This window comes from Diorhabda carinulata, chromosome 12 (genome assembly GCF_026250575.1).
Source record: "Diorhabda carinulata isolate Delta chromosome 12, icDioCari1.1, whole genome shotgun sequence".
In the NCBI taxonomy this organism is placed as follows: Eukaryota; Metazoa; Arthropoda; class Insecta; order Coleoptera; family Chrysomelidae; genus Diorhabda; species Diorhabda carinulata.
The window spans coordinates 1,106,207-1,127,076 of record NC_079471.1 but is presented as its reverse complement, the minus strand read 5'-3'; the positions used below and the strand labels follow the sequence as shown (position 1 = coordinate 1,127,076).

The following is a 20,870-nucleotide window of genomic DNA, read 5'->3' as shown; positions in this document are numbered from 1 at the left end:
AATACCATTATTTCCTAAAAAATTAATACTGCATATATTTATAATTAAAAATATTTAATGGAAGTAATTAATAATTGGTAGTTCAAATGTACCAGTGGCTGATGAATTATACAGATCAAAAACTACTTTCACCATAGATAAATTATTATTGTAAGATAATTCTAATTATATTTATGAATTGTACGAACTATTTCTATATATTTTACTAATCAAATTTTGAAAATATTTTCATATAATTTGTTATTTTAATGTAAATATAATGTGTTGTCCCAAAACTATGAAGACTACCCAAAAAGAAGAAGAATAATAATGGTCGCATATTAGTCAAATTACCAATGACAACTGACGTTTAACTAACCATATTTTTATCACACGTGAAGTTCAAAATTGAAAACTTTATGGTAAATGTGTTGAATTAAAAATGTCTTTTTTTATAAAAGGAAAGCAACAGAATGGTGTAAAAAGGGCCAAATATTCTGCAACAAAAATTAAAAAACGTAAACTTACTGATACACCAAAAAAAAGTAAGAAACAAGATGAAGAAATAACTAGTAGTGAAGATGAAGATATTTTCGAAGATAAATCGGGCGATTATTCTCTATCTGAAGATGAACAGGAAACGGCACAAGAAAAGAAACTACGTTTAGCCAAAATTTATTTAGAAGAGATAGAAAAAGAAGAGAAAGCGAGAAGGGATGATAAAGAAGTAGATGAAGCTGTTATTTCCAAAAGATTAAAAGAGGATTATTTAAAAGAAACTGGTAAATTACGATTACAAGTTGCGAGTAAATACACAAAATTAGACGAAAATATACAAACTTTGAAATGTAGAGAGCAACATAAAACTATAACGTGCATTTGCATTTCATCTGATAATAAATACGTTTTTGTGGGCAGTAAAGATGGAGTGGTTGTTAAATATTCTTTATCAGATTGCAAAAGAATTGGTGTGATTCCTTTTGTAAAGAATTCTCAAGGAGAAGTCCTTGGACATAATAGTGAAATATTTAGTTTGGCTATTTCCTCTGATAGTAAATATTTAGCAGTAGGTACAAAATGTAGTGATGTGTATATCTGGGACGCGAATACATTCAAGTTTATCAAAAAATTTCAAGGACATAAAAAAGGTATTACTGGATTGTGCTTCAAAAGGGATTCCCACACATTATACTCCTGTTCAAAAGATAGGACAGCAAAAGTTTGGAGCTTAGATGAAATGGCTTATGTTGAAACACTATTCGGACACCAAGACGTAATATCATCCATAGACGCTTTATATAAAGACAGATTAGTTTCCTGTGGTGGAAGAGATCTTAGAATGTGGAAAATACCAGAAGAAACCCAACTGATCTTCAATGGACATATAGGAAACATAGACAATGTTAAATTGATCAACGAAGATACTTTTGTATCAGGTGGAGATGATGGGCAGATTTGTATTTGGAGCATGACAAGAAAAAAACCGTTATGTGTTATCAATAATGCCCATGGAGTTGATACAAATACTAAACAACCATTTTGGATTAGTGCTATTGCAGCTTTACACAATACTGATTTGATAGCATCCGGATCAAATGACGGTTTTGTTAGGCTGTGGAAAATGGAAAATAATTTTAAAAATCACAGTTTAATCAAAGAAATACCTGTGGAAGGATTTGTTAATTGTTTGCAATTCACAACTGACAGTAAAAGACTAGTTGTTAGTGTCAGTAAGGAGCATAAATATGGGAGGTGGACTACTATAAAATCTGCTAGAAACTGTTTAAAAATTCTAACATTTTTAGTAAATAATGATTGATTATGTACGTTGAATAAATTGTATATATTTATGTTTTAATATATTTTTAAAATTTATAAACAAATTGTATTTATTGAACTTGATATTCCTGTTAATAAAGACTTTATTCACTTTTGACTATTTAAAGGAGCTGTTAGTTGATTTCATAACTTAATTAAAACAAGCAAGTGTTAATTTTGACCAGTTCCAAGTAACAAAAGAAAAAGACTGCTAATGGTTAATGAAGAGACCTCTATGAAGACTTAGACAAAAGGATAAGATCTAAATTGAGTAAATACCTATTAGTTATTAATCTTTTTTATATATATTCAGAGCTATATGGTAGTTTTAAGTTAGAAATATATAACATGCTTGGATTTTTTCCAAAAAAATCATTTGTTGTAGTTGAATTTATTGATTTTATCAATCTCAAAAGCATATACGTTGTAGAAGTGAAAATAATGGGTATCAACAAAAATAAAACAACACAAATAAGTAATAAATTAAGAATATTTATTCGAATAATTCTTAATCTTAATTATACTTGAAGAGCCGCATGTAAATTTACATGGAATCGATCTAAATTGTTAATTATGCTTTCAAAGTGGTTTCCAAATCACCAGACTCCACCATTTCCTTAATAATATCCAAACCTCCAATTAATTCCCCATTAACATATAACTGGGGGTAAGTAGGCCATTCTGAATACGTTTTTAAGCCTTGACGAACCTCTTCATCAGTGAGAATGTCAAACGTTTCATACGGAACTCTAAACAAACACATACAAACAATATTTTTATTTATTATTAGATTTATTTGATATCTTACTTGGTATCATTTAGAATTTCAATCATTTTTTTGCTGAAGCCGCAACGAGGTACATCGCGATCGCCTTTCATGAAGAGCATAACTTTTGATTTGTTAATTAAAGCCTTTAATCTCTCCTCTAAAGATACGCCTTTATCATCACCGGACGCATTATTATGTTTTTTAACTAATTCTGTAATTTTCGCGGTGTCTGCTCCGTTAATTACTTCAATAGCTTTACCTGATTTGAATAGAATAACAGTAGGTACAGCTTCAATTTTATATTTCACAGACACTTCTGATAAGTCTTCTGCAGGGCAAGAGAAAAATTTGATACTAGAATAAGTTTGTTGAGACGCCAGGGCATCTAATAATTCATTAACTTGGGCACATTGGTCGGCCCAATCTGCTTGAAAATGCACTACAGACAAACTGGAGTTTCTGAAAATTTATTATGATCATTATTTTGTTATAATGAATAAATATTATATATTTACTGTATAGCTTCATCGAAAGCTGTTTGTGTTTTTATTTCTACTATCATTTTGTATTTTACGTATAGGTATCACTAAAGTTTTTAGGTTATATTTGAAAATGTAGAAATGACAAGTGACAATAAAATATACAAAAAAGGTGCGTTATTTTGATCGATTAGAGTGCACCCTATATCCTCTAATTCTTATCTGCAAATATTTTTTAATAGTACTCCAATGCCGATTCGTACAAACATTTTGATTTTACAATTTTCAATACTCTAGTAATATCGCTTTTTGCCATTTAGTTGATCTTTATTAATAATTCTATGCTCTCTACTGGTGTAATTATATTGACCGGTTGGCATCAATGGCGACTGACGTTTTGAAGTATACGTGTCAAAGTTTGTTATTACGCGCTTGTAAATAAATTTTGTAGTTCATTTGAACCTGGTAGTTCATATGTCCGAAAATAAAACAATTTTTCAATGTAATTTATATTTCATCTTAATGTACAACTTGAGAAAAAGGAAAAAACAATAAAAATAAGTAATATAATAACAGTGTAGTATGAAATTATCATAAAAATCATTGCATACAATACATAATTGTAAATCTAACTAACTATTATAAAATATAGAGATTTCGTTATAAAAAAAAAGTTTGTAAGGTGATTTTGAATCATTCAACAGTTTGGTCACTATTTTCTTCATCATTTGTTTGATTAAAAACTTTAATTATTTAATTGTGCAGAGTTTTAGCCATCGAAGTTTAATAAAAGACTAATATGTTATACGAAGTTTTTAATAACTGAAGGAGTGCTAAGAAAAGTAGAATTTCATTATTTATTGAATATCGTCGAACAATAAAAACCACCAATATAATTAACAAACAAAAAATGTCTCTAACGACTGGTTTTCAAGCTCTTACTCTCTAGACATTATTTACACTACCGTCTACAAAGTTTTACTCAAAAATATATCAATTTTATATCCACATTTAAACAGCTCTATCAATTAACCAAGTTAATTTCTATTCTATTTCTAGACTCGAACGACTGTACAAGTTGAATTGGAAACAACTCGTATTCATGCAATATCACAAACATTTTATGGGAAAACTTGACATAATCATAATTTAACAGAATTCGGTACCACAATTTACATATTTAGCCACTGCAATGAAGATACAGTGAATTATTGTACAAAATGTGTAATAATAACAATCATATTGTTATATTTGATCAAAAATATCCATCAATACGAATAGAAATTTTAAACAATTCCTATCATTAAATATCGAAAGATGATATAGAAATTACCATCTATATGGTGGTAATAAATGTGTTCAGTTTGAATTTCCATTCAATTAAAACATTTATCGTTCTTGTAAGCTAATGGTATGTCTTCACAATTACTAAAATCAGATGAGGACACCTGCAACGATGATATATTGACCGTTCATTATGTCTGATACTGTTTTTAGTATTTTTACTTATCAAATTTTTGTAGTGTTTAAATTTTTTCAATAAAACCAATGTTAGGAGCTTTGTATAGATTCAGACTCAATGTATTTCTTTTCTGGAGATGGTGTTTGTTGGGATAATAGAATAATCTAGAATAAACAGCAGTACAATGTAAATATTTTTGTATTTTTTAGTTTCGAGAAGCTGTAATACCCAAAAATAACTCAACAGTTTGGCATCTGCGTTATTTTTTTTTATATTTCATTATTAGAAATTGAATTGACAATCGATGAAGAGCGAAATAAAAATTTCTATTTCGCTACATTTCCTATAAGCTTTTTGTTCCTCAAGAATCATATAATCCCTATATTTAAATATTTTACCACCCCCTAACTAAATTAGGATGACGGATGGTTGAAAATAAGATGAAAAAAGGTATCGAACTTCTGTTAAAATTTGTTATATCGAAACAATAGTAAATCTACTTGCACTTTAATATGGGGTAACTTTTATTCTATATATAAACATAATAAATATATAATAATATTTGTTTCATTAATCCAATTTCATTAGATATAAATTTATACATTTATATCGAAAAAAAAACCCACATCAAGTGCTAAAAAGACGAGCGAATAAAGTTTAACAAGACCAAAATAAAAATAATTATATAATGATAAATACGTGGAGATCACTATTTTTTTATGGTTGCTACAAATAAAATAATTATTTATAATATAATTTGAGGCTATTTGGGAAACTAAAGCCATTTCGGGAACCGTAAAATGAAGTTTATGACACTTTTCATCATAAAATGCATTATTTTAGGTTTCTTAGAGCATTTTCTAAGATCTGGGATTATATAGGGGAATAAAAATGGTTATACCATCTAATAAATAACTTGGAACCTTTCCGTGAGGTTATTAAGAAGAGTTATGAAAAAGAAACAGTGTTTTCGGGTACTATGTACCCCCAAAAAGTTTATTCGAGACTTTAATAACCCTAAATCAATCAAATATTTGGATCTAAACAACAAAAAGAGATATCGAGGGTAGATTATATGCGTAGGGGTACACCTAGAATGCGTATTCGTTGTTTATGAAAAAAATTATCAAAACCTGAAACTTGTAGGGGTAAGTTTGTGAGTTAATGGAGATAATTGGAAGCAAAACATGTCACGGTACAAAAATTTACCAACTGTATTGAATAATTTTGGAAAAAAGACTAAAATACTAAATTAAAATTAGAAGGAAAAGCTTTTAAACAGAAAAAAACAAACCTAAGATGAGTTATATGTGGTATATGTCACTAGTATTTATTGATTTTAAATCAGCTTTTGATATTGTTGCTGGAAAATAAATAAGGGCAATTGAGATAACGTAAAAAAGCTTAATGAGCACAAATAAGAAGACAGAAGGTAAGAAAAGACTCGATAAACTAAGAAATGAAGGAACCGTAAACAAAAAAGGGAAACAAGGTGAGATATAATGGAAAAAAAGGACCGTAACACTTATTAAACACCTGAAAATTGAAAAAAAAATTATTTGAGTCTAAATAGACGAGATTTTTTTTTGTTTATCCCAAATTATACGGTAAAAAGTTCAAAATTAAAATATATATATATACAAAAATATATACAAAATTAATATTTTTTTTAATAAACAGTAAACTCCACTTCGTTAAATTTCACTTAACAGTAATTAAAAATCTACTTTTTTAATTTGTAATTCTTACAATAAATGCCTTCTACCTTTCAATCTAGATACCAAATTGCAAATTTTCAATGCCGGTCCCAATTTAAGACCCATATATTTCATCATCATATCCGAATTCAGTAACAAGAACGCCTTACCATCGATTTCCTAACAAAAAAAAAAACCGTTCTCAACATCACAATTAAGACGAAAAATAAAAAAAAACTTACGTGCTTCCTAAACAATTCGGCGTGTACCCCTAAACAAGGATCGGTTGATTCTATGAACTGTATAACTTCTTCTATACCCCATTCCCCCGTAGGGATTTTATTCAAGCTCAAAACAGGCGATTCCGAGGAATTTGAAGGTTCGGCTGGGGTAGTTGAAGTAGCCGCTTCTTGTTCTGGAGGCTTACGCTTCGGCGGTGTAGGAACAGCCTTTAAATCACAAGCGGAACAATCTTTCACCGTTTGTTCCAGACCTAACAACAATAAAAACGTCTATAATGGAATATTATGAGGAATTTTTTTTTATTTATATACCGAAAAGGTTGCGACAACATCCCAGCGCTTGTTCCAACGTATGAAAGACTCCTTCTAAATCGCTAGCTTTCACTAATTGGGGTAATTTAATGGTATATGTACTGCCTTCGTGTGTGATAACCATTTCTTCTCCCCTTAGAGCTCCTAATCTAGCCAAAATTGTTTCAGACTTATGAGACGCGTTCAGTACTTGATTTATGAGCTTTTTGGCTAAATCTGAGGGGGTAGAATCTTCCACGCTCATGGGGAATAAAGTGGTATCTATTAACGGTCCTCCTGAACAATTTTTCCTGAATTGTATCACTATTGGGGGTGGAGGAGGTGCAGAAGTATCAGCTTCGGGAGATTGAATAACCTCTGAAGCTGTAGAACTTACAGATGAAGTAGGAGGAGGTGCCACATATGATGGTTTAATTCGAAACCTGCAGAATTTTTTGTTACTGTTGATATAAGACACATTTTTCTCATTTATGGTTCATATAAATAGAAAACAGTGATTTTTACTTCGAAATTTAGGTTATTAAATGTATTTTACAAATTATAAGAAAAAATATAAATATAATAAAAACATCCTCAACGATATCCCCCAAAAAATTTTTATTATTTCATTAATTTTGAAAAGTTTTTAGTTAACCTAACCTGAAACAGTATTAAACAACAAAAGATCAGAAAAAATGAAGAAATCATAACAAAAATATGAAAAAAAGTAGAGGAACTAAAACAAAATAGAAGATAATGGAAGAAATAGGTATAAGAGAGACTTTAATCCCCATCAAATACCCGAAAAGTTGAATTATTTAAAATTTTTACCTGTTGGTACCGGAACCATTCTTTTGTCCAGGTGGCTGCATTGGATGTCCAGATCTAGCACACCAACCGACTGGAAATATATCCCTGCTATCATATCTACACCAATAATCGAAAGCACCCCTCCAACCATCGAAAGTCACGTGGATCTGATCATTTTTAACAGCACCTACTGTAGCACAACATATCAATTGAGGATTCTTCTTATCCACAGCCTCCAATTTTTGTCCTACTTGGAAAAGATTCTGTCGAGGACCAATGGGTTCTTTTTGAAATATACTTTCCGGCGCCATTTTGGCATCTTTCAAAATTTTTAGTAAGAACATCGGCCAAGAACTAGCATTCATTCTAAATCCTACAATCATACAAAAACCCAAACGTATTTTTCTCAACTTATAACTAGAATTATAAACAAATAAAACGTTATACCGCATATTAATTCCACAACTCGAAGTTTAGGAAACAACTTTTGTTGAAAGGGAAATAAGAACATACCTAGAGGTGGTTGAAGCATGCCTTCTGATTTTTCACAATGCCCTATTGGGTGGATTTCACTAGAATCCACCAATCTCCAGAAATCATTTTTATTATCGCTACCGTCTAGTCGTAACCTTAACCTTGGTCCTAATTTGCTAATAACTGTAGCAATACAAGTAGAAGTAACATTTCTAGGATCTAAAGCTTCTAATTTCATATCGACTTCAAATTCATTATAAGGAGGATTCGGTGCTTGTTTAAAACAATTTAATGGTGCTGCAACACTATTGGTTTCATTTAAATATTCATCCCAATTAAATGGTTGATATGTTTCGTACTGAAACAAAAATGGTAATGTTTCACCAATAATATTAAGCACCAGAATATAATTGATAAAAAACTTACCTGAAAAGGTCCGGGTGAAGCATCTAGAGGACTTGTTGTAGCTATAGTAGAAATTCTCGCGTTAGAAAGCTCTTTTTTTTGGTGTTTGTTCATGCAATATGCCGAACAGTATTCTTTCGAGGGTGCGCCATTGCCCCTTATCACATTATCACATTGTATACACGCTCCTTTAACGTACGCCTTACGGAATTCGGCGAGACAAGTTTCGGAACAAAATTCTTTTTTTCCATTCGTAGTTGGAAATACGTATTTCAAAGGAAGTTTCGTTTCATTGCACCAGGTACAAGATATTATTTTTTTCGGTGGCCTACCAGGGCCCCTCGATTTACCTAGCGATGAATTATTGATGCTAGACATATCTTTTACTAATTATTATCAATATGCTTCAGTAAACAATTTGAATATGAAATAATTCTCATAATACCGGTAGCTAGGATTATAATGTTTTCACATCGTTTTCGGAGTTATTCGGTGTACACGTAACATTTATTCATGCGTTTACCTACTTTTGGAAAAATTTGTAAACACGCTAAAATGAAAATGTCACTTTCCACACACGTCAAAATCAGAATGTCAACAAATGAAAAACAAATATAAATCTAAGCATTTTCGCAAATGACGCAAACGCCCATAGAATACATGAAACATAAATTTCAATATCGAAATTGACATATGACAGTTCTTTTGAAACAGTGATCATTTTTCTTAGTTTAACTACAACAACACAGATGTCGCTATTATTGAGTTTATAATATATTTTAAAAATTTCATACAGTAATAGTTGAATATTGATTTTAATTTGGTCATAATACAAATTATTTTATTACAAATCTTCTTCATTAATGCTATCTTAGGTTAAGTATTTTAATTATAAACAAAATTAATGTCCAAAAAAACAACTGGCTAATAATGCATACGTAAATTTTTGTTTACAGTGATTGAATATATTTAAAAGTATTTTAGCTGAACGTGAAAATGCATTTAAACGACGACTTTTCCCTAAATAAAACATGATATGATGAAATATCGAATTCCTAATTTTGAATAAATTAGTACGTAGCGCCATCTATTAAACGATGGTAGAGACAGATAGTGACATTTCTCTTGTAAGAGATTGAAAGGATAAAAAATAAACAAATTATTATTTAAATTTAAATAAATTTGTACGTATTGAAATGATGGTAAGATAAAGATGTTACCGATTATGGTTTATTTATCCTAATTACATTTTTTTCGGTTATCAATAATCGTTACAATTGAGTTAAGATAATATTTCGAAGGAGAATATGTGATATGACCCACTTAGCAACCGCTTCTGTTCCACTTTAACAAGTGACGCTCTCCAGGTGTGCTGTCACCTCTTAGGACATCTGGAGTATCATATATTAAGAATAGGATATCTCGAATACGTACACAATAACACGCGAAGAGCGGCGGCAAAGTGTAAAAAGGTCGTGCTAGACCTAGGGACGACAAAATGGCGCATGCGTCGAATGGCGGTGGCTTCGAACGGCTTTATGGGGATAGCAAGAGAACCGTTTCCTATTTCAAATAGACGATCAGACACCGTCGGTCGGCTCGCTCGGAGTGTGCCTTCCGTACCCCGGTAAAACGTGCGTTTTATAATACGAGTAAGTGCCAAGTAGGTGACCTCGATGGGATTTTGGGCTTCTCTTTTTTTGGATAAAGGCCAGGAAAAAGGTAAGAGGGAGGATGATTTTGGATCGTAATGGATTCTGTTGTTTGGGATTTTTATCGGTTTCGGAGAGTGATGATTTTTAGTTATAAGATGAATGGGAATATGTGTTTTGTTGGAATTTTTTGATACGTTTGACAGATACTATTATTCATTTTATGGTTTTTGTTTACTCGATTTTAATATATCTGAAAAAAAACAGTGTATCGTTTATTAAATTCTGTATTTTTGCGTTTATGGAGTTTGTTTTAACTTTTAATTTCACATCCGTAATTATCTATTGCAACGAAATTAATGTACGAGGTGTGTTGAAAAGAATACAGAAAAAAATAACCGAAAATTCGACGTAATTTCCCTTATTTTTTCGAGTCTTTGTTTATACCAAAAATGGTGGTGAAATTTGCCCTTTTTAGCACTTTTTTATATCAGTGAAATGCCAGAATATAATGTACGAGGTGTGTTGAAAAGAATACAGAAAAAAATAACCGAAAATTCGACGTAATTTCCCTTATTTTTTCGAGTTTTCGTTTATACCAAAAATGGTGGTGAAATTTGCCCTTTTTAGCACTTTTTTATATCCGTGAAAAGCCAGAATATAATGTACGAGGTGTGTTGAAAAGAATACAGAAAAAAATAACCGAAAATTCGACGTAATTTCCCTTATTTCTTCGAGTCTTTGTTTATACCAAAAATGGTGGTGAAATTTGCCCTTTTTAGCACTTTTTTATATCAGTGAAATGCCAGAATATAATGTACGAGGTGTGTTGAAAAGAATACAGAAAAAAATAACCGAAAATTCGACGTAATTTCCCTTATTTTTTCGAGTTTTCGTTTATACCAAAAATGGTGGTGAAATTTGCCCTTTTTAGCACTTTTTTATATCAGTGAAAAGCCAGAATATAATGTACGAGGTGTGTTGAAAAGAATACAGAAAAAAATAACCGAAAATTCGACGTAATTTCCCTTATTTCTTCGAGTTTTTGTTTATACCAAAAATGGTGGTGAAATTTGCCCTTTTTAGCACTTTTTTATATCCGTGAAAAGCCAGAATATAATGTACGAGGTGTGTTGAAAAGAATACAGAAAAAAATAACCGAAAATTCGACGTAATTTCCCTTATTTTTTCGAGTCTTTGTTTATACCAAAAATGGTGGTGAAATTTGCCCTTTTTAGCACTTTTTTATATCAGTGAAATGCCAGAATATAATGTACGAGGTGTGTTGAAAAGAATACAGAAAAAAATAACCGAAAATTCGACGTAATTTCCCTTATTTCTTCGAGTCTTTGTTTATACCAAAAATGGTGGTGAAATTTGCCCTTTTTAGCACTTTTTTATATCAGTGAAAAGCCAGAATATAATGTACGAGGTGTGTTGAAAAGAATACAGAAAAAAATAACCGAAAATTCGACGTAATTTCCCTTATTTCTTCGAGTTTTTGTTTATACCAAAAATGGTGGTGAAATTTGCCCTTTTTAGCACTTTTTTATATCCGTGAAAAGCCAGAATATAATGTACGAGGTGTGTTGAAAAGAATACAGAAAAAAATAACCGAAAATTCGACGTAATTTCCCTTATTTCTTCGAGTTTTTGTTTATACCAAAAATGGTGGTGAAATTTGCCCTTTTTAGCACTTTTTTATATCCGTGAAAAGCCAGAATATAATGTACGAGGTGTGTTGAAAAGAATACAGAAAAAAATAACCGAAAATTCGACGTAATTTCCCTTATTTTTTCGAGTCTTTGTTTATACCAAAAATGGTGGTGAAATTTGCCCTTTTTAGCACTTTTTTATATCCGTGAAATGCCAGAATATAATGTACGAGGTGTGTTGAAAAGAATACAGAAAAAAATAACCGAAAATTCGACGTAATTTCCCTTATTTTTTCGAGTCTTTGTTTATACCAAAAATGGTGGTGAAATTTGCCCTTTTTAGCACTTTTTTATATCAGTGAAATGCCAGAATATAATGTACGAGGTGTGTTGAAAAGAATACAGAAAAAAATAACCGAAAATTCGACGTAATTTCCCTTATTTCTTCGAGTTTTCGTTTATACCAAAAATGGTGGTGAAATTTGCCCTTTTTAGCACTTTTTTATATCCGTGAAAAGCCAGAATATAATGTACGAGGTGTGTTGAAAAGAATACAGAAAAAAATAACCGAAAATTCGACGTAATTTCCCTTATTTTTTCGAGTTTTCGTTTATACCAAAAATGGTGGTGAAATTTGCCCTTTTTAGCACTTTTTTATATCAGTGAAATGCCAGAATATAATGTACGAGGTGTGTTGAAAAGAATACAGAAAAAAATAACCGAAAATTCGACGTAATTTCCCTTATTTTTTCGAGTCTTTGTTTATACCAAAAATGGTGGTGAAATTTGCCCTTTTTAGCACTTTTTTATATCAGTGAAATGCCAGAATATAATGTACGAGGTGTGTTGAAAAGAATACAGAAAAAAATAACCGAAAATTCGACGTAATTTCCCTTATTTCTTCGAGTTTTCGTTTATACCAAAAATGGTGGTGAAATTTGCCCTTTTTAGCACTTTTTTATATCAGTGAAATGCCAGAATATAATGTACGAGGTGTGTTGAAAAGAATACAGAAAAAAATAACCGAAAATTCGACGTAATTTCCCTTATTTCTTCGAGTTTTCGTTTATACCAAAAATGGTGGTGAAATTTGCCCTTTTTAGCACTTTTTTATATCAGTGAAATGCCAGAATATAATGTACGAGGTGTGTTGAAAAGAATACAGAAAAAAATAACCGAAAATTCGACGTAATTTCCCTTATTTTTTCGAGTCCTTGTCCATAACACCTCGTATATTGTACAAAAGAAATATAAAAAATGAGAAAATGGAAAAAAATTTTCATCTCCCAAGTTTTTCTAACCTATTTTCCAATGCGAAATTTGGTTAATTAGTTCCTCATCGTCAAAATGAGGATCGCGGTTATCACAATGTTTTTTCTCGTACAAAATCCTTGATCCCGATTTTTTTTGTCGCAAACTGCGTTTATTAACGATTCTTCTAATTATATTGTATTAAAAAAAAAAACATTTGGAATGAGAAAAGGTGAGAAAAGAAAATATCAAAATCGAATTTATGCCTCGTTAAAATTTTATAAGTCACGAATAATGATCAGAATTTTATTTAAAGTGCTAAGTGTCGAGGAGAAGTGTTTAGCATTATAATTCAAAAGTAACGACCGAAGTTTATTAAACTAATGTTTTCGAAACACAAAAAACGAGGCCGTTCGAATATAAAAAAGAAGATTAAAGTGTGGTTAACGTTGTAAAAATGCTTTTAGACAAAGTTGTATACAAAACTCGCTTCTTAAACTGAATTTTTGAGGTTAGGGAACGCGAAAAAGTCGTTGGGTCTAGATCTGGTGATCTGGAAATAGAAAATAGTCGAGGGGGTGGATTGCGAAGGGCAAATCTGTTCCTAACTGACCTATACTTGACCCATAAACCTTCTCAACGTCCTAAATTAATCCTCCCCGATATACCTGACTTGGAACAAACCATTACTTTCTACCTGCGCTGAGACCCAGACGAGGACGAGGTCTCACCGAAACTACGCTGTTTCCAGGGACTCAGCTCGCGCGACGCAGCTTAGTCTTTTATCTTAAGTAAATATATATCTCAGTTGCGAGATCTGCGTATTTGGTAAGTTTCTCCTGGTGTTTTTGAGCATTTCCTACTACTGGTACTAGTAGTTCGTTGTATAGGTATTGAGAAGACTGGATTTGTTGATTTTGCCGGTGCGGATCGTCTGAATCTAGTCTAATTTGATCCACCATCAAGCCTCAAGTTTCTGGAAAGACAGTTCTGTCAATAAGCATCCATTTGAGGCTTCTCTGTCTTCCAGTTGGTTTAAATGTTGAAAAAACCGTATTTTTTGATTAGTTTTCGGTAATCGATGTTTCGCACTTGATTTTGCCGGTGCGGACCGTCTGAATCTAGCCTAATTTGATCCACCATCAAGCCTCAAGTTTCTGGAAAGACAGTTCTATCAATAAGCATCCATTTGAGGCTTCTCTGTCTTGCAGTTGGTTTAAATATTGAAAAAACCGTATTTTTTGATTAGTTTTCGGTAATCGATGTTTCGCACTTGATTTCGCCGGTGCGGATCGTCCGATTCTAGTCTAATTTGATCCACCATCAAGCCTCAAGTTTCTGGAAAGACAGTTCTATCAATAAGCATCCATTTGAGGCTTCTCTGTCTTGCAGTTGGTTTAAATGTTGAAAAAACCGTATTTTTTTATTAGTTTTTGGTAATCGATGTTTCGCACTTGATTTTGCCGGTGCGGATCGTCTGAATCTAGTCTAATTTGATCCACCAACAAGCCTCAGGTCTCTGGAAAGACAGTTCTATCAATAAGCATCCATTTGAGGCTTCTCTGTCTTGCAGTTGGTTTAAATGTTGAAAAAACCCGATTTTTTGATTAGTTTTTGGTAATCGATGTTTCGCACTTGATTTTGCCGGTGCGGATCGTCCGATTCTAGTCTAATTTGATCCACCATCAAGCCTCAAGTTTCTGGAAAGACAGTTCTATCAATAAGCATCCATTTGAGGCTTCTCTGTCTTGCAGTTGGTTTAAATGTTGAAAAAACCGTATTTTTTTATTAGTTTTTGGTAATCGATGTTTCGCACTTGATTTCGCCGGTGCGGATCGTCTGAATCTAGTCTAATTTGATCCACCATCAAGCCTCAAGTTTCTGGAAAGACAGTTCTATCAATAAGCATCCATTTGAGGCTTCTCTGTCTTGCAGTTGGTTTAAATGTTGAAAAAACCCGATTTTTTGATTAGTTTTTGGTAATCGATGTTTCGCACTTGATTTCGCCGGTGCGGATCGTCCGATTCTAGTCTAATTTGATCCACCATCAAGCCTCAAGTTTCTGGAAAGACAGTTCTATCAATAAGCATCCATTTGAGGCTTCTCTGTCTTGCAGTTGGTTTAAATGTTGAAAAAACCGTATTTTTTGATTAGTTTTCGGTAATCGATGTTTCGCACTTGATTTCGCCGGTGCGGACCGTCCGATTCTAGTCTAATTTGATCCACCATCAAGCCTCAAGTTTCTGGAAAGACAGTTCTATCAATAAGCATCCATTTGAGGCTTCTCTGTCTTGCAGTTGGTTTAAATGTTGAAAAAACCGTATTTTTTGATTAGTTTTCGGTAATCGATGTTTCGCACTTGATTTTGCCGGTGCGGATCGTCTGAATCTAGTCTAATTTGATCCACCATCAAGCCTCAAGTTTCTGGAAAGACAGTTCTATCAATAAGCATCCATTTGAGGCTTCTCTGTCTTGCAGTTGGTTTAAATGTTGAAAAAACCCGATTTTTTGATTAGTTTTTGGTAATCGATGTTTCGCACTTGATTTCGCCGGTGCGGATCGTCCGATTCTAGTCTAATTTGATCCACCATCAAGCCTCAAGTTTCTGGAAAGACAGTTCTATCAATAAGCATCCATTTGAGGCTTCTCTGTCTTGCAGTTGGTTTAAATGTTGAAAAAACCCGATTTTTTGATTAGTTTTTGGTAATCGATGTTTCGCACTTGATTTCGCCGGTGCGGATCGTCCGATTCTAGTCTAATTTGATCCACCATCAAGCCTCAAGTTTCTGGAAAGACAGTTCTATCAATAAGCATCCATTTGAGGCTTCTCTGTCTTGCAGTTGGTTTAAATGTTGAAAAAACCCGATTTTTTGATTAGTTTTTGGTAATCGATGTTTCGCACTTGATTTTGCCGGTGCGGATCGTCTGAATCTAGTCTAATTTGATCCACCATCAAGCCTCAAGTTTCTGGAAAGACAGTTCTATCAATAAGCATCCATTTGAGGCTTCTCTGTCTTGCAGTTGGTTTAAATGTTGAAAAAACCCGATTTTTTGATTAGTTTTTGGTAATCGATGTTTCGCACTTGATTTCGCCGGTGCGGATCGTCCGATTCTAGTCTAATTTGATCCACCATCAAGCCTCAAGTTTCTGGAAAGACAGTTCTATCAATAAGCATCCATTTGAGGCTTCTCTGTCTTGCAGTTGGTTTAAATGTTGAAAAAACCCGATTTTTTGATTAGTTTTTGGTAATCGATGTTTCGCACTTGATTTCGCCGGTGCGGATCGTCCGATTCTAGTCTAATTTGATCCACCATCAAGCCTCAAGTTTCTGGAAAGACAGTTCTATCAATAAGCATCCATTTGAGGCTTCTCTGTCTTGCAGTTGGTTTAAATGTTGAAAAAACCCGATTTTTTGATTAGTTTTTGGTAATCGATGTTTCGCACTTGATTTCGCCGGTGCGGATCGTCCGATTCTAGTCTAATTTGATCCACCATCAAGCCTCAAGTTTCTGGAAAGACAGTTCTATCAATAAGCATCCATTTGAGGCTTCTCTGTCTTGCAGTTGGTTTAAATGTTGAAAAAACCCGATTTTTTGATTAGTTTTTGGTAATCGATGTTTCGCACTTGATTTCGCCGGTGCGGATCGTCCGATTCTAGTCTAATTTGATCCACCATCAAGCCTCAAGTTTCTGGAAAGACAGTTCTATCAATAAGCATCCATTTGAGGCTTCTCTGTCTTGCAGTTGGTTTAAATGTTGAAAAAACCGTATTTTTTGATTAGTTTTCGGTAATCGATGTTTCGCACTTGATTTTGCCGGTGCGGATCGTCTGAATCTAGTCTAATTTGATCCACCATCAAGCCTCAAGTTTCTGGAAAGACAGTTCTATCAATAAGCATCCATTTGAGGCTTCTCTGTCTTGCAGTTGGTTTAAATGTTGAAAAAACCCGATTTTTTGATTAGTTTTTGGTAATCGATGTTTCGCACTTGATTTCGCCGGTGCGGATCGTCCGATTCTAGTCTAATTTGATCCACCATCAAGCCTCAAGTTTCTGGAAAGACAGTTCTATCAATAAGCATCCATTTGAGGCTTCTCTGTCTTGCAGTTGGTTTAAATGTTGAAAAAACCCGATTTTTTGATTAGTTTTTGGTAATCGATGTTTCGCACTTGATTTCGCCGGTGCGGATCGTCCGATTCTAGTCTAATTTGATCCACCATCAAGCCTCAAGTTTCTGGAAAGACAGTTCTATCAATAAGCATCCATTTGAGGCTTCTCTGTCTTGCAGTTGGTTTAAATGTTGAAAAAACCCGATTTTTTGATTAGTTTTTGGTAATCGATGTTTCGCACTTGATTTTGCCGGTGCGGATCGTCTGAATCTAGTCTAATTTGATCCACCATCAAGCCTCAAGTTTCTGGAAAGACAGTTCTATCAATAAGCATCCATTTGAGGCTTCTCTGTCTTGCAGTTGGTTTAAATGTTGAAAAAACCCGATTTTTTGATTAGTTTTTGGTAATCGATGTTTCGCACTTGATTTCGCCGGTGCGGATCGTCCGATTCTAGTCTAATTTGATCCACCATCAAGCCTCAAGTTTCTGGAAAGACAGTTCTATCAATAAGCATCCATTTGAGGCTTCTCTGTCTTGCAGTTGGTTTAAATGTTGAAAAAACCCGATTTTTTGATTAGTTTTTGGTAATCGATGTTTCGCACTTGATTTCGCCGGTGCGGATCGTCCGATTCTAGTCTAATTTGATCCACCATCAAGCCTCAAGTTTCTGGAAAGACAGTTCTATCAATAAGCATCCATTTGAGGCTTCTCTGTCTTGCAGTTGGTTTAAATGTTGAAAAAACCCGATTTTTTGATTAGTTTTTGGTAATCGATGTTTCGCACTTGATTTCGCCGGTGCGGATCGTCCGATTCTAGTCTAATTTGATCCACCATCAAGCCTCAAGTTTCTGGAAAGACAGTTCTATCAATAAGCATCCATTTGAGGCTTCTCTGTCTTGCAGTTGGTTTAAATGTTGAAAAAACCCGATTTTTTGATTAGTTTTTGGTAATCGATGTTTCGCACTTGATTTCGCCGGTGCGGATCGTCCGATTCTAGTCTAATTTGATCCACCATCAAGCCTCAAGTTTCTGGAAAGACAGTTCTATCAATAAGCATCCATTTGAGGCTTCTCTGTCTTGCAGTTGGTTTAAATGTTGAAAAAACCCGATTTTTTGATTAGTTTTTGGTAATCGATGTTTCGCACTTGATTTTGCCGGTGCGGATCGTCTGAATCTAGTCTAATTTGATCCACCATCAAGCCTCAAGTTTCTGGAAAGACAGTTCTATCAATAAGCATCCATTTGAGGCTTCTCTGTCTTGCAGTTGGTTTAAATGTTGAAAAAACCCGATTTTTTGATTAGTTTTTGGTAATCGATGTTTCGCACTTGATTTCGCCGGTGCGGATCGTCCGATTCTAGTCTAATTTGATCCACCATCAAGCCTCAAGTTTCTGGAAAGACAGTTCTATCAATAAGCATCCATTTGAGGCTTCTCTGTCTTGCAGTTGGTTTAAATGTTGAAAAAACCCGATTTTTTGATTAGTTTTTGGTAATCGATGTTTCGCACTTGATTTCGCCGGTGCGGATCGTCCGATTCTAGTCTAATTTGATCCACCATCAAGCCTCAAGTTTCTGGAAAGACAGTTCTATCAATAAGCATCCATTTGAGGCTTCTCTGTCTTGCAGTTGGTTTAAATGTTGAAAAAACCCGATTTTTTGATTAGTTTTTGGTAATCGATGTTTCGCACTTGATTTTGCCGGTGCGGATCGTCTGAATCTAGTCTAATTTGATCCACCATCAAGCCTCAAGTTTCTGGAAAGACAGTTCTATCAATAAGCATCCATTTGAGGCTTCTCTGTCTTGCAGTTGGTTTAAATGTTGAAAAAACCCGATTTTTTGATTAGTTTTTGGTAATCGATGTTTCGCACTTGATTTCGCCGGTGCGGATCGTCCGATTCTAGTCTAATTTGATCCACCATCAAGCCTCAAGTTTCTGGAAAGACAGTTCTATCAATAAGCATCCATTTGAGGCTTCTCTGTCTTGCAGTTGGTTTAAATGTTGAAAAAACCCGATTTTTTGATTAGTTTTTGGTAATCGATGTTTCGCACTTGATTTCGCCGGTGCGGATCGTCCGATTCTAGTCTAATTTGATCCACCATCAAGCCTCAAGTTTCTGGAAAGACAGTTCTATCAATAAGCATCCATTTGAGGCTTCTCTGTCTTGCAGTTGGTTTAAATGTTGAAAAAACCCGATTTTTTGATTAGTTTTTGGTAATCGATGTTTCGCACTTGATTTCGCCGGTGCGGATCGTCCGATTCTAGTCTAATTTGATCCACCATCAAGCCTCAAGTTTCTGGAAAGACAGTTCTATCAATAAGCATCCATTTGAGGCTTCTCTGTCTTGCAGTTGGTTTAAATGTTGAAAAAACCCGATTTTTTGATTAGTTTTTGGTAATCGATGTTTCGCACTTGATTTCGCCGGTGCGGATCGTCCGATTCTAGTCTAATTTGATCCACCATCAAGCCTCAAGTTTCTGGAAAGACAGTTCTATCAATAAGCATCCATTTGAGGCTTCTCTGTCTTGCAGTTGGTTTAAATGTTGAAAAAACCGTATTTTTTGATTAGTTTTCGGTAATCGATGTTTCGCACTTGATTTTGCCGGTGCGGATCGTCTGAATCTAGTCTAATTTGATCCACCATCAAGCCTCAAGTTTCTGGAAAGACAGTTCTATCAATAAGCATCCATTTGAGGCTTCTCTGTCTTGCAGTTGGTTTAAATGTTGAAAAAACCCGATTTTTTGATTAGTTTTTGGTAATCGATGTTTCGCACTTGATTTCGCCGGTGCGGACCGTCCGATTCTAGTCTAATTTGATCCACCATCAAGCCTCAAGTTTCTGGAAAGACAGTTCTATCAATAAGCATCCATTTGAGGCTTCTCTGTCTTGCAGTTGGTTTAAATGTTGAAAAAACCGTATTTTTTGATTAGTTTTCGGTAATCGATGTTTCGCACTTGATTTTGCCGGTGCGGATCGTCTGAATCTAGTCTAATTTGATCCACCATCAAGCCTCAAGTTTCTGGAAAGACAGTTCTATCAATAAGCATCCATTTGAGGCTTCTCTGTCTTGCAGTTGGTTTAAATGTTGAAAAAACCCGATTTTTTGATTAGTTTTTGGTAATCGATGTTTCGCACTTGATTTCGCCGGTGCGGATCGTCCGATTCTAGTCTAATTTGATCCACCATCAAGCCTCAAGTTTCTGGAAAGATCGCCATGACCAGGACGCAAGCATGGCAAATCGATGTTTCCACGTCAAGGCTTTTTCCGTTGTCAATAGTGTTTGTTAGTTAGAACCCAGTCTCATTTTGGGAATTGGCAACGTCGCTGATTCGCGATAAATTATTTTCCATGGGAATCTGAGCGACTATTAGAGACATCTGTGTTTCGGATATTAATTAACCAATTTGTCTGACGAATTTGAACGACGCCATCGGGGAATTTAACAACCCAGCGGTTTCATTATTTAACTTTGAAACATCGCGTCTCGATACATCATTTTATGCGATCTTGAATGGGGGGTTTTCCCAACCCCAATCCCAAACACATTTTTGGAAATTTTTCCCGTCGTTTCCGTGTCATTTGCTATTTTCATCGACATGAATTATTCGCGAAAGCGTCCGTCAATTCGAGGCATGTTTACATAAATCGTCGATTGTTTTAACGCCTCATAATTTTGTATAAATTAGTGGCGACGGGAAAACTTGTTTTTCCTTCATAATTTCCATTAAAATTAGAATATTCAATCAGTTATACAGTTATTTCGGTAAATATTAA

The 20,870-nt window shown here is 33.9% G+C and overlaps 4 protein-coding genes across 4 annotated transcripts in view; 2 read left to right on the top strand and 2 right to left on the bottom strand.

The window, feature by feature from the left end:
* The first annotated feature begins 338 nt into the window (after positions 1–338).
* On the top strand, positions 339–1,858 carry LOC130899912 (U3 small nucleolar RNA-interacting protein 2). The gene has a single exon (XM_057810094.1). It carries the CDS (start codon positions 422–424, stop codon positions 1,796–1,798), a length of 1,377 nt encoding a protein of 458 aa, XP_057666077.1. The 5' UTR covers positions 339–421; the 3' UTR covers positions 1,799–1,858.
* Positions 1,859–2,269: 411 nt separating this feature from the next.
* On the bottom strand, positions 2,270–3,201 carry LOC130899938 (glutaredoxin-3). The gene is made up of 3 exons (XM_057810137.1): positions 3,082–3,201; positions 2,606–3,025; positions 2,270–2,546 (listed from the first exon to the last, which is right to left on the bottom strand). Exons 1-3 carry the CDS (start codon positions 3,126–3,128, stop codon positions 2,369–2,371), a joined length of 645 nt encoding a protein of 214 aa, XP_057666120.1. The 5' UTR covers positions 3,129–3,201; the 3' UTR covers positions 2,270–2,368.
* A 337-nt stretch (positions 3,202–3,538) lies between these two features.
* On the bottom strand, positions 3,539–9,051 carry LOC130900103 (polycomb protein Scm). The gene is made up of 6 exons (XM_057810452.1): positions 8,448–9,051; positions 8,061–8,379; positions 7,569–7,920; positions 6,759–7,180; positions 6,447–6,697; positions 3,539–6,384 (listed from the first exon to the last, which is right to left on the bottom strand). The coding sequence occupies exons 1-6, from the start codon at positions 8,802–8,804 to the stop codon at positions 6,253–6,255; spliced, it is 1,833 nt and encodes a 610-aa protein (XP_057666435.1). The 5' UTR covers positions 8,805–9,051; the 3' UTR covers positions 3,539–6,252.
* Positions 9,052–9,787: 736 nt separating this feature from the next.
* Positions 9,788–20,870, top strand: part of LOC130900274 (acetylcholine receptor subunit alpha-like) — a 31,117-nt gene continuing 20,034 nt past the window's right edge. Inside the window, exon 1 of the mRNA XM_057810782.1 lies at positions 9,788–10,148. The gene's annotated coding sequence lies outside the window, so the exon portion shown is untranslated. The remainder of the gene's footprint in view (positions 10,149–20,870) is intronic.

Bases quoted from the DNA above. Each gene is read 5' to 3' on its own strand.
- LOC130899912 (XM_057810094.1), top strand. From the start codon at position 422: ATGTCTTTTTTTATAAAAGGAAAGCAACAGAATGGTGTAAAAAGGGCC.
- LOC130899938 (XM_057810137.1), bottom strand. From the start codon at position 3,128: ATGATAGTAGAAATAAAAACACAAACAGCTTTCGATGAAGCTATACA. The intron at 3,026-3,081 runs GTAAATATATAA...ATAAATTTTCAG, and splicing joins GCTTTCGATGAAGCTATACA to AAACTCCAGTTTGTCTGTAG. The intron at 2,547-2,605 runs GTAAGATATCAA...GTGTTTGTTTAG, and splicing joins GAAATTCTAAATGATACCAA to AGTTCCGTATGAAACGTTTG.
- LOC130900103 (XM_057810452.1), bottom strand. From the start codon at position 8,804: ATGTCTAGCATCAATAATTCATCGCTAGGTAAATCGAGGGGCCCTGGT. The intron at 7,181-7,568 runs GTAAAAATTTTA...AAAATTCTGCAG, and splicing joins AATGGTTCCGGTACCAACAG to GTTTCGAATTAAACCATCAT. The intron at 6,385-6,446 runs GTAAGTTTTTTT...TTTTTTTGTTAG, and splicing joins CCGAATTGTTTAGGAAGCAC to GAAATCGATGGTAAGGCGTT.